The 13,984-nt window shown below is 38.2% G+C and overlaps 1 protein-coding gene across 1 annotated transcript in view; it reads right to left on the reverse strand.

Annotated features, from left to right (window-relative positions):
- Syde2 (synapse defective 1, Rho GTPase, homolog 2 (C. elegans)) overlaps window positions 1-13,984 on the reverse strand; it is a 32,987-nt gene that overhangs the window by 17,391 nt on the left and 1,612 nt on the right. The window contains exons 2-3 of the mRNA XM_013018205.1: window positions 13,633-13,933; window positions 2,230-2,910 (exon numbers count right to left, since the gene is read on the reverse strand). Coding sequence (XP_012873659.1) covers window positions 2,230-2,910; window positions 13,633-13,933 — 982 coding nt within the window. The remainder of the gene's footprint in view (window positions 1-2,229; window positions 2,911-13,632; window positions 13,934-13,984) is intronic.

A 13,984-nucleotide genomic window follows, 5' to 3' on the forward strand; every position in this document is an offset into this window, starting at 1 on the left:
CAGATTATAAGAGAAATATATGTCTACAATTAAACTGCACAAAGTAAAGTATTTTGATTACTTTCAGTCCCAAGAAAATAAAAACACAGTTATCAGCATTTCTTTCAAAATTGGCATCGTATAGTACAAACTTTCAGGTGATGGTACTGAATCTAAGGCCTTAAACATACCAGACAAGTGTCCTACCAGTGAGCCCCAGCACTTGTTTGGTTTTTGTTTTTGTTTTTTTCCTTAATTCAGGTTAGGTAACACAAGCTGCCCTCAAACTTGAAATCCTACTGCCTCAGTTTCCTCAGTTCTGGGACTATAGGCATACATGCCTGTACATCACTAAGCCTGATACTATTTCTCTTCATCTAATATTTACTCTATTTGCCAATATCTCTAATAAATAGATTTAAATTCACATCATTTATTTGCAAAGTACAGAAATATCAACAACAAATTACAAAACTTCAGGAGAAAATTCAAGGTGACTATAAAACCTGCTCCCAATTATGAAAAACTATAGCTTAACTCAAGAGAAAATTCTCAAAAACAATGCAAAAGATAGTCATACACTACCAGCTCCTGCAAGTAACTGATTAAGGGGAATACCTAGCCTGCCTTGCAGAGATTCCCTGACTTCAGAGACAGTCTTCAGCAGAGATGCTGATACTAGAGTGTAGAAATGGACTTCCTCCCTCCTACATTTAAGCAGTAAGTAATAAAACCCAAAAGACAGGGTGAAGACATTGACAGCATCTGCTGCACCTCACATCTTTAAATATTCCACATCATTCAAAGTTCTATAAATTAAAATGCTATAAAACAGAACTGATTCCTATTCTACATGTGATTTGTACTATCAGGCACACCTTTTTCTGTTTCCTGGGTCTAACAGAAACATATCAGAAAACTGAAAACAAGGAAAAATAAAAGCATACAAATTGTTCTTTTGGGGTTTTTTTTCTGTTGTTGTTTTTACCTTAACAGAAAAAAAAAAAACTGTTGCTGGCCAATGTCTGTAATCCTAGCTACTCAGAAGATGGACATATAAGGATAATGGTACAAAGCCAGCCAGAGCAGGAAAGTCCATAAGACTTTTTATCTCCAATTAACTACCAAAAAGCCAGGAATGGAGCTGTGGCTCAAGTTACAGCAGAACACCAGCCTTGAGCAAAAAAGCTAAGGGAAGTGCCTAGACCCTGAGTCTAAAAACTAAAAATTAAAAATAACAACAAGGGCTGGGAAGGTGGCTCAGTGATAGAGTGCTTGCCTCAGATGCATGAAACTCTGGTTTTGATTCCTCAGCACCACATAAACAGAAAAGCCACAAGTGGTACTGTGGCTCAAGTGGTAGAGCATTAGCCTTGAGCTGAAGAGCTGAGGGACAGCACCCAAGCCCAGAGCGTATCTGCAATCCAAATACTCAGAGGGCTGAGGTAGGAGGAAGAAAAGTTTCAGGTTAGCTTGTTAGGCTACATAGCAAAACCCTGTTTCAACAAAGAAAAATAAAAGAGGAGGAAAAAAAAAATCTTCACTATCAGCAGTTTCACATGGTTCAACCTAAATGATCAAACTTCAGATATTTCCTTTATGGTTTTGTAACTAATGTAGTATTTACCATTAGCAAAGTTTTAGGTTTTTTATTTCTTTTTTTACTTCTACTACACATTTCTTTTTCTCCCTTTACTTTGCTCAAAAGGACACTTAAACCAAGCACTGGTGGCTCACGCCTGTAATCCTAGCTACTCAGGAGGCTGAGATCTGAGGATCTCGGTTCAAAGCCAGCCTGGGCAGGAAACTCCGTGAGACTCTTATCCCCAGTAAACCACTAGAAAACCAGAAGTGGTGCTGTGGCTCAAGCAGTAAAGCGCTCACCTTGAGCTGAAGAGCACACGGACAGCACCCAAGCCCAGAGTTCAAGCCCCACGACCGACAGAAAAAAAAAAAAGGAAACTTAAGTGCTTGCCTACCATATACAAAGCCCTGTGTTCAATCTACAGGAGCACAAAAGGGGAAGGGAGGAAAGAGAGGAGGGAAGAAGAGAGAGAAGGAAGGGGAAAAGGGAGGGAGAAGAAAGATAGATATAAATTTGAGTTTTATTTTTATGAAAACAAATTATTTATAAAGGAAACATACACTTGAGACATATACAAGATACAATAGACATCTAAATTTAGCTTCAGAAATTATCAGACTTGAAAAAAGACCAAAAAAAAAAAATCAGGCCTAGAATTCTTTTACCTGAAAAAGCAGATTTCAACATGAGACTGTTCTCCATTATACTTTCTTGGGTTTTGTATCCTAGCCTTTGCTTGTACTGCTGCATAAATTCTGTAGAATGGGTGGAATTTCTGGAACTCATTCCATTTGACTGCAAGCTCTGAATATCACCTGTGTGTTCCGCAGCGCATACCAAGTCTTCAGTATGCTGTTCTGCTTTCACTGATTCACTGTCAGACAATATACTCAAACTGAGAGCAGGAAGCTTCAGGACAGGAGGATTTGCCTCATGGAAACTCAAGGCACTGGCATCATCATCCTCAGGAATGGGGTTGTACCAGATTTCTCCTTCATCATCTGCATCATTTTCCTCATTAGAGTCAAAAGAACAGTTTCTTGATAATGAAGAGTTTGTAGTATCACAAACCAGGTATGAATAGTACTCCTCAGATGACTTGAAGGAAGGCTGCGATAGCTGAGGTTTAGAAAGTGACACAGGAGGGATGGAAAAAGGACTTCTATCTTGGAATTTCTTATTTTCTTCTAGATTAAGAGTCCTCAGAGTACTCTGATACAGCCAATTGCGTTTCTTTGAAACAGTGATGCTGTTAAGTGGCCTAGGATCCCTGAACTCAATATTATCCTTCAGGTCTTCAAGTTCTCTTCTCTTCATTGATGACCCATAGACATTTTCAAATAAATCTGCTTCAAAGAAGAAAAGAAAAGATATAATGGCTGATAAAACAGGAAAACCATGTCACTTCACACCAGTTATTAAAATGCCTAAAAAAAAAAAAGAAAAAGGAAAGTAATATTCATCACATTTGGAGACCAAAAGAACATGGAATATAATGCCTGATATAACAGAAAAATCCTGTCACTTTACACCAGTTATTATGTCTAAAAATAAAAATAATATTCATCATATTTGGAGACCAAACTCAAACCAGAAAAAATTCTGGAGTTTCCATGTGATTATGATTCTCATTAGTAAGCAATCAGACTGCTAATTTGTCACAGAATTCTAAAAAGAATATATAAACACTGTTTTAAAAAAGAAAAAAACAGCTGGGCATCCATGGCTCACGCCTGTAATTCTAGCTACTCAGGAGGCTGAGATCTAAGGATCACAGTTCAAAGCCAGCCCATGCAATGAAAGTCTGTAAGACTATCTCCAATAAACCACTCAGAAAACTGGAAGTGGCACTATGTCTCAAATGGTAGAGTGGTGCTCCCCTTGAGCTGAAGAGCTGAGAGATAGCGCTCAGGCTCAGAGTTCAAGCCCCACAACCAACAAAAAAAAGAAAGAAAAAAACTGTAAGCAAAACAGGCCTTACAAAAAGCCAAAAGAATGCTTTGTATATAGTCTGCCCTTAATTTTGTTTTCAATTCACTATTAAAAGGGACCATGCCATATGCTGGTGGCTCATATCTGCAACCCTAATTACTCAGGTGGTTGAGATCTGAGAACTGTGGTTGAAAGCTAGTCCAAGTGAGAAAATCAAATCTGCAAGACTCTTATCTCCAGTTAAGCACCCAAAAGCCAGAAGTGGAGTTGAGGCTCAAGTGGCAAGAGAGCTAGACTTGAGCAAAACAACCTGAAGCCCAGACACAGCTCCACACTCGCAAAAAAAGGACTAGAAGTCATTAGAAAACATAAATATTCCACTCTTTTCAAATATATTTTTAACAACGTAACAAAAATATCACTTCCTAGTGATTAATAAAATTTCATGATAACATTGGTTTTCTAATCATACAGTATAGTAACTTATACAGAATTTGAGCTCTAAATATCTAAGACACACAAATGTAAAAAAATCTCCTAAGCAGGTCCCACATTATATTCAACATTCTATTTCACAGATAAGTATAAAACAACTATCATAAATTCAAAGTCCAATGGAAGACACATAAATGTATCTGTTAATGTGATAAAATTCTTAAGAATGTATATATAACATTACTTCATCTAAATAGGATAGTTTTATGTTTCCAAAGAGGTGAATTAAGCAGGCTTCAATGGCAGTGAATAAGCTACACGTGTATCTATTATAATAATAACTCACTATCATACATAATTAAACCACATTTATAGAAATCATGTCATGTCTATAAATTAAGATACCACTTTGAGTTGGGGGGGTTGATTCATCTTAATGTTACAGCAAATAAAAAATGATGTAATATGGAATGATAGAACATATTAAGCTATGTGAAGTTTAATGTCAAACAAACCATTAGGTTCACATATAATTAAGCTTTTCCATAACTCCCTTGTACTAAAAAACAAAACAAAACACTTTGACACATGTAAATTTGGGGGTTTTTTAATCCTTTTTAAAAAACTGGGCAGCAGTGGCTCACACCTGTAATCCTAGCTACTCAGGGGGCTTCGGATCTGAGGATCATGGTTCAAAGTCAGGTAGGAAATCCTATGGCATTCTTATCTCCAATTAACCACCAGAAAACTGGAAGTAGTGTTGTGGCTCAAAGTGTTTAGAGTGCTAGCCCTGAAAGACAGAGCTCAGGGACAGTGCACAGGCCCTGAGTTCAAGCCCCACAACCGACAAAAAATAAAACATGTACCCTACCAAGCAAATTAGTAAAAACAAAACAATCAGCTGAAGCATATGGCTCATGCCTTGCAACTGTAACTACTCTGGAAACTGAGATCTAGAGGATACCAATTCAAAGCCAGCAGACACATTCATTAAGACTCTATTCCCAAAATAACAGCAAAAAGCCAGCCAGAAGGCATGGCTCAGAGCAAGCATGAGGCCCTGACTTTTAACCACAGTATTGAGAAAAGCATATATCTTAAACATAGAGTTCGTGTTTAATTAGGTCAAGAGAGAATGAAACACTCATGAACTCCCAGTATGTCAGCTATTTATTTTCTTAACAAACTTCAATCAGGAGAGACAAAGCAGTAAGGAAGCCCTAACTTCATTTCAACTCTTTAACACTTTATGATTATTATCATGAGGCACAGAGTATGTGGAATGTGGTCAAGGCTTTAGTATTCAAAATTAAGCTTGTCTGATCATAAAATACACACTTAGCACTATCCCAGACGATGCTACCATTACGAGCAGGGAATAGGCAACCCCCTCTGAATTTAGAATAAGATCATCCCATTTTATCCTATAAGGAAACTGCTGATACACGGGAAACTGTGAAGTTGTACACAGAAAAGTAAAATAATTTACCTAAGACACCTTATTGGTACTGGGAGAGGCAGGACTCAAACTCTTCCAACTCCAAACTTCCCTCCAGGATTTACCATGCAAGCATGTAACAAATACTTCATAAATATCTTGCATTTATTTCATTTAATTTAACTAAAGAAAACCTAAAGATTCAAGAGTATCTCTTCTACATTTAAAGTTAACAACTGAAAATCATCAACCACATGCTCAGCAATCACTAGAACTTCTGGACTCTGTGACAACATGCTTTTGCTAAGCAAACTGAAACTCCTGTTTCACATTTGATTCCAACTCTCATATTATTTAACAGCATTTCAGACACACATAGAATTAAGACAATTATAAGTGTGAAGCAAAAGTATAAAATTATGTAATTCATGATGGCTATCTGAGCCATGTTATATCTTATTCTTACATCTCTCAGAACACCCAAAATTTATTGATGTTTTTGCAGGTTGTGAGAGCTTGAACTCATGGCCTGGGTGCTGGCCCTGAGTCTTTTACTCAAGGCTAGCATTCTACCACTTTGAGCCACAGTGCCACTTCCAGTTTTCTGGTGGTTAACTGGACATGGGTCTCAGGAACTTTCTTGCCCGGCTGGCTTCAAAACATGATGCCCAGATTGTAATAACCTGCAAGCAAGAAAAACCAGAGGCACAGTTAAAGGTGACAAAGGAGTTTTATTAGTTGGTCTGCAATCCTGTCCTGGGTTACCTCCGAACTAGGAACAGCTGCCATCTCCAAGGGGGGAAGTTTGTTTTTTTTTTCCTTTTTCCTCCTTCCCACAGGCTTATCTGCTCTCTGCAGGCCTCTCTACTCTATACAGGCCCCTGGGCTGTCTGAGGGCCTCTCTGCTCTCCACAAGCCTCTCCACAGGCTTCTGTATCTCTCCACGGGCCTCTCCCATCTCAGCAGGCCTCTTGGCTCTTCACAGGCCTTTCCACAGCCCTCTCAGCTCTGCACAGGCCTCTCCACCAGTCAGGGCCTCCTCAGGCCTCTGTTAGTAGTAATCAGAATATATGGTTTGAAGCTTTTGCAGTTTTATTAAACCACTTCTTTGAAATGTAAAATAGTAGAAACATGTTTCAAGAGTCATTTATATATAGTGTAGTATGTCAGTAATACTGATAGGTCCCCAAAAAAGATGATTACCTAGGTCCATAATATTTGGGTTCTGTGGCTCAAAGTGGCAGAGAGCACTAGCCTTGAGCAAAGAGTAGTGGTACTACTCTGTCATCCTAGCTAGGGCAAAAAACACAAAAACCAAAGGTCTTCCTTCAGGCCGGCCCGGGCTCTCTTCAAGCCTGAGGAGAACCAGAGAACTGCTCTGCTCCAGGATGCTCTTCCTGTGTGTCTCTTGCGGCATGTCCCCTTCTCTGTCTCCTCCTCTGAACTCCCTCTTCTCTACATCCGGTGGTCCACACCCCTCCCAAGACGCCCTTTGACACCCCGCCCCCCAGTGGCCTGGCATGAGTGGTGATGGTATCAGTGTGGCGCCTTCATGCCCCTCAGGTTTCACAAGCTCTCGGCCTCCTGAGTTGCTAGGATTAAGTCATGACCACTAACATCCAGCTCTTAAAACATGAGCTTTTTGTGTGTGTGTGGGCGGCTGGTCAGTCATGGTGCTTGAACTCTGGAGCCTAGGCACTATTCCTGAGCTCTTTGCTCAAGGCTAGTGCTCTACCACTTTGAACCACAGAACCCAAATTTTATGTACCTAGGTAACCATTTTATTTGGGGTCCTATCAGTATTTCTGACATACTGCACAATATATGAATGACTCTTGAAACATGTTTCTACTATTTTACATTTCAAGGAAGTTGTTTAATAAAACTGTAAAAGCTTCAAACCATATATTCTGATTACTACTGCCGTATTTCAAGATATATGATGTTGAAGTTTAAACTTATAAATTGCTATGCTATCATTTCTGATAGTATAAAGGCCAAATTATTACTGAAATATAATTAAACAAAACATTATTCAATGCAGTAAACTTTACTGGAAATAATTACTTATAAATTGTTGCATTTTTATCTCAGCTAACCTGATAGATACAAATGTAAATTCTATAAAGTCACATAAATGGACAACTATCTTCAAATCTTTTCTTTTTATGCTGAAATTAATACTCATCTTACTTATATCATTTTACATAAACTTAGGAGTAACCTTTCCTCTGTGTGTATATTTCTTTTTGAAGACACAAGTAATACAAAAAATAAGGCAAACATAGTGGCTCATATCTGTAATCCTAGCTACTCAGGAGGTTGTGATCAGGAAAATCTGTTGAAAGCCAAATCCTAGGCAAAAAAGTCACAAGGTTCCATGTTTATAAAGAAAAAGTTGAGCAAAGTGGTACTATTCTGTCATCCTAGCTAAGGCAAGAAACACAAAAACTAAGATTGTGGTCTGGACTGGCATAGGCAAAAAAGTGAAACCCTACCCTCTCCCCCCCGCCCCCCGCCCCGCAAAAAAAAAAAAAAAAAAATCAAGCAAGCCAGGTACTGGCTCACACCTGTAATCCTAGCTACTCAGGCAGCTGAGATCCAAGGACTTAGATTCCAAGCCAGCCCAGGCAAGAAAGCCTATGAGACTCTTATCCAATTAAGCACCAAAAAGCTGAAAATAGAGATGTGGCTCAAGTGGTAGAGTACTAGGATTTAATACAAAAACTCATGGACAGTATACTAGGCCCTGAGTTCAAGCCCCAGGACCAGCACCAAAAAAAAAAAAAGAATGAATATATGGCTGAAATAGAACACCTGCCTTGTAAGTTCCCTAAGTTCAAACACCAGTACCATAATGTCAAAAAATAAATATGCAAAGCTGCAAGGCAAGAAAGTCCTTATTCTCCTGTAGTTATACATGTTATAATTTTTGGATTCTAATCAGTCATATATTTTGAAAATCTATAAAAATGGCAGAACTGGGGGGAGGATGGGATGGGAAGGGGAAACAAAGGAGGAGGCTACAACGCTTGATAAGAAATGTACTCATTATCTTGCCCATGTAATTGTAACCCCTCTGTATAGTATTTTCACACACACACAAAAACAAGGCAGAAGCGGCCATTTCTGCAAGAATTTTCACTGAACAAAATATTCTACATAGCCAATTTTGTTTTTTCCACCACTATTTTTATCATAGGTCTAGATGACTTACCTATTACTGAACACTTAACTACTGCCTTCAGCTAAAAAACATTAGCAAATTTATTGAACATATACATCATCCACACTTTTCATGATTTAAACAATGCTATTGCAGCCAGCTGCCGGTGACTCACGCCTGTAATCCTAGCTACTCAGGAGGCTGAGATCTGAGGATCAAGGTTCAAAGCCAGCCCGGGCAGTCCGGGGGACTCTTATCTCTAATAAACCACAAGAAAACCAGAAGTGGCGCTGTGGCTCAAGTAGACCGCTCGCCTTGAGCTGAAGAGCACAGGGACAGTGCCTAAGCCTAGAGGTTCAAGCCCCATGACTGACCCAAAAAAAAAAAAAAAAAACAAGAACAAAAAAAACCTTCTATTGCAGAAATAAGCTGTTGCTTTTCCTATCTCTCTTTTGAAGTCTCAATATTCTAATGAATATTAGATATTTTGTTTTAATTTTTAGCTTCATATTGCATATAATTAAATTATATAACAATTATACATGTATTACATATATATACACACACACATATATATTTATCTCCCAGATAAATCTAAAAGGATGTGGTACAATAGAATGAAAAGAAGCACTTTTTTTCTCTTTTCTTTTTCTTCCATTGTGACTATCAATAAAAACTCTTAAGCAAGCTCTGTGCTTGCTTTTGAGACAGGAATGTAGAAAGAAAAGTTTGAGTCTGTTTTCAATTCCACAAAAGTGACTGGAAGGAGAAGCGAAAGAAGCACAAAAGATGAGCAGAATACTTAAGTACCCTAAAGCAGGGTTCTCTAGCTCAACCCCCAAGGCTCCACAAAGCAGCACTCCTCAATTTCCAGGTCTTCTCATTCCCATACCGAATTCTAATGGTCTGGGTAAGGCAGTATTCAGCTAAACACCAGGCTGGGAAGCAAACTGATTATCTTTTTTTTTTATCCCTACAATAACCTGAGGCTTGAGGGCACATAAGGTTGAGTAACTTGTCCAGAATGGGTCACAGATAAGTGGTAGTCTGACCAGAAACCCAGAATCTCTATTCTATTCACCACCAGAAACTACATGGCCTCCTCTCTTGCAGATTCTAAAATTTCACTAATATTTGTTGGTACAAGTTAAAACAAATATGATGGGAACTGCTCAAACTCATCAAATAATCCATACATTCAAGACTGAAGGAGAGGCTGGGAAGGTGCTCAGTGGTAGAGTGCTTGCCTTGCATGCATGAGGCCCTGCATTTGATTCCTGAGCACCACATAAGCAGAAAAAGGCGGAAGTGGCACTGTGGCTCAAGTGGTAGAGTGCCAGCCTTGAGCTGACAAGCTGAGGGGCAGCGCCCAGGCCCAGAGTTCAGGCCCCACAGCGGACGCCCAAGCCCCCCCTCAAAAAAAAAAAAAACAAATAGACATCTTTTGGGAATCACTGATCTAGAACAGCACTTCCAAATCAACAGACAACTTTTTGTTGAACTTAAAATTTTCGAAGTTTTTCCAGCTACCAACCACTCCAATTTTCCATAAATATAAATAAAAATAAAAATAAAATAAAAATATATAAATATAAATAAAATATAAATATAAAATAAAAGTAGCTATTTGCTTCTAGAATAGCAAACTCAAACTCTCTGAGAGTTTGCCTATTGCTTTTACTCTTGAAGGGGGCCAATCCAGAAAAGATAATGCACCTCTTAAAGAAATCCGAGCTTCAAATACTTAAGAAAAGTAGAGGGCCAATCTGCATGACTGTCCTCTTCATTTAAGAAGGTTAAAGATCATACCATCTAATTAGTACTACCTTAAAAGAATTGTCTAAATTTTAGATAAAATTGTCTAAATTTTTAGATAAAATTGTCTACATTTTAGATAAAAACATTACACAACCTAATTTTTTCTTACATAGGTCACATACAAGAAAATATTAGGTCAAAGAAGGTTATGTTTTAAAGCAATGAAAAACGCTTAAATGGCTCAACCTGATGAATTAAATATATTTTGATAATTATATGCTAATTAAAACTTATTTATAAAGATTTATAATGAAGTATAGTTGGCAAATAAATTATGATTCCTTCATAATCTTAAGGCTTGCAGAAACTTGATAATATTTACTATGGTAATGACTTTAGATTTCTTAAATAACCATCTCAATTAAGAACAAATTGGCCAATCTGTGAACATGAAGTACTTAAATACATCAAATCACTGCCATCAAGAGTTTTAATTGTTCTTAATGGGAGCCAGAAATCAAAATAGAAAATCATTTTGGATTTCTTTTGTCATATGGTCTCAAATTCTTTTTTAATTCCTACTATAGTAGGTATCTCTATCTCATCATTCTATAGGTATTTTATACAATAAATTCCAAATAAAATTTTTACTTTGAGAGAATAATGTAATTCACAAAGTGTGATATAAATCTTTTTTAGAATATTAAACTTTTTCACAACCAAGAATGAACTGTTTCATTCTTTCCAATAATTTTTTTTCAATACTAGGATAAACTCAGAGCTTTGAGTATGCTATTATACACTCTATCACTTTACTACAAGAGCAACCCAGAGCAAAAATCAAAAGGAGAAGACTAGTGATGTGGCTCAAATAGTAAAGTGTATTCCAGCAAATGTAAGATCCTGAGTTCAAACCCAGTACTGCCTCTCCTCACAAAAAGTAATAATTAGAACTAAACATTCAAATCTAAAATAAGCACAGCAAGAGGGACAGCGCCCAGGCTCAGAGTTCAGGCCCCACGACCGGACCCCCTCAAAAAAAATAAATAAGCACAGCAATTAATTTTATTAAATGTTCAACCCTAACCCAGGATTTGCCCTTTCTTTGTCTTTTAGCTTTAAGGAAGTTTTTTACCTCTCAAAACTTGGTTGAGCTGGGCACCAGTGGCTCATACCTGTAATCATAGCTACTCAGGAGGCGGAGATCTGAAGATCTGGGTAGGAAAGTTCATGAGACCTTATCTCCAATTAACTACCAAAAAAGCCAGAAATATAGCTGTGGCTCAAGTAGTAGAGTGCTAGATTTCAACATAAAGCTCAGGGATAGGACCTTGAACCTGAGTTCAAGCCCCAGGACCAGCACAACTGCGTGTGTGCGCACACACACACACACACACACACACACACAGAATCTTGTTGAAACTCTATCTCAGTCTAACCATTTAAATAAAAGTACTTGGATCAAATCTCTAAAGAACTTTGGAGTCTCTCTGACTTACATGAGTAGGGATTTGGGAATCATGAGACCTAAGGTTAAATCTATACAGTAGTGTGAATCCACACAACCTATTTAAGACCTATGTCCTTTTGTTGTTAAATTACAGTTGTCACATAGGGGAGGATAATTACCCCTTAAGAAACACATAAAATATTCAGAATGGTCTTTTCAGATCAACTATATTTTAACATATTCTCCAAGTTTATACACAAAATATATAAACACTCCACAAATTCTTTTTGGAAAGATGAATTCATGATATAAAAGGAAGTAATATGGGGAAATGTTGTTTAGATCAAAGATATGATAGCTTTTGCCTAAATGTCTTATAAAATAAACTACCACATAGTAACTGTAATGCCTATTTTAATTTCTTTTAAAGATGTTAGAAGTTTCATAGTTGATGTCTTAATGGAAAATTAATCATTTCACCCTTAGAGAAATATTATTACATGTTAAATCCTTGAACATTTACACTATTACCGAGGTCATTAAAAGCCATTAGATGGTAAATGGGAAAGTTGTATACAGAAGTTTATTATGGCTGAAATTCAGCTATCTTCAAAGAGTTAAATTTACCTAGCTCAAAATAAAATATTGTAACAATAAATACAGTAAAGGATTACAAACACTTTATTCCTAAAAACACCTATTTTTAAGATCATCTTAAGATACAATCCTCTTCATTTAGACATTTTACTTTCTTCTTCTCAAGAGAAACAGAATGAACATGAGGACAAAATTTGGCAAGTATATATTAGAGATTTACAGATCCAAAAAAAACTTTTCCTATGCTTTGAACCTTTTCAAAATGCTTTGCATATGCTTTATATGAATCATTGATTTATCTTCATCATTTGATCAGAAGTTTTGTGAACTTTGTTTCTCCAAATTGTTGTGTATCTATTAGCTAAGTGAAGTTAGTATTAACCAGGTCCAGTGAGATTTGTAATTCTGACCAGAGATGCCAGCAAATACTTTTTACATTTTATCATTTAATATTTTTTAAACTACTAACATGGAAGTCTTCATATTCGCCAAAAGATTTTATATTTAAGAATGTAGTTCAAAGGACACATTGTTTCGGCTCAGTTTCTTTGACAAAGAAACACAATCAAGAGATTTCTAAAACCGAGAACCTAAACCTCCAATGATTAAGAATCACTGGAAATAAACTTTTAAAAAATCTAATATAATTTAGTTCTACTAAAATAATTTCAAGTATACAAATGACTTTAGGGAGCTGTACTTTTTAAGAAAGCACACGAGGGACGTTTCTTTTGATTATAATACCACTAACCTTTGATTTTCCACAAGAAAAAAAAATTACATCTTTGATTTGTTTTTGCTGTGTGCCTGTGTGAGCATCTGTGTGTGTGAGCGCCCGGGAGAGAGAAGAAAAAAAAAAGGTATAATGAGTAAATGACAGTTTATAAAGCCTATAAAAATCTATCTTGGATCAAATTCAAATTCACAAACTCCACAAAAAGTCTCCGGATTTGCCTAAAGCTACAAAAACTCATCAAGGCAGCACCGCCCATCTCAAACCTCACCAAAACATCGCCGTGAACTTAACCTTTACCCACGTCTGTGCGAGGGTGGCTGGCACGTCCGTGCTAAGTGAAAAATAAACATAAAAACAGAGAGGAAAAAAAAAACAATTCTTCAAGCCATGATCCTAACAAAGAAAAAGGAAAACGACTGAATGCGAGTGTACGGTACCAAGAAATCGTTTTCAACTGCCAGGGACCTGACCCTTTGGTCCCGTCGCGTTATCCGCAGAAACGGCTGGTAAACCCCGGCGATGGCGGGAGAGCACACTGCCCCCCAAGCCCACCTACCTGTCAGTGCGATCCTCTGGTCCGGAGGCACCGACAGGACGTGGCTTTCGCGCATTTTCCAGGCGCCCACGTTTGGCGGGGTTGCCTGCGCTCCCGGGACTTCGGGGGCTGCCCCACGGGCGCGACCCTTCGTTCCGAGGGACAGCAGTCGCCCTTTGTACATCCACTTCTGCAGCTTCTTCACGGTCACCGCCGGGGGTTTGAGGAAGCGGGGGTCCTCGGGGCCGTCTCTGCCGCCGAGCCGTGCCGAGGACGACCCCGCCGGATTCCCGAAGCGGCTCCCCGAGGAGCGGACGGGGTCCTTGGGGTGGCCAGGCAGGCGGCCGGTGGCCGCGGCGGCGCGGCCGCAGCC

This window comes from Dipodomys ordii, unplaced genomic scaffold (assembly GCF_000151885.1).
Source record: "Dipodomys ordii isolate 6190 unplaced genomic scaffold, Dord_2.0 Scaffold39, whole genome shotgun sequence".
NCBI classification, from domain to species: Eukaryota; Metazoa; Chordata; class Mammalia; order Rodentia; family Heteromyidae; genus Dipodomys; species Dipodomys ordii.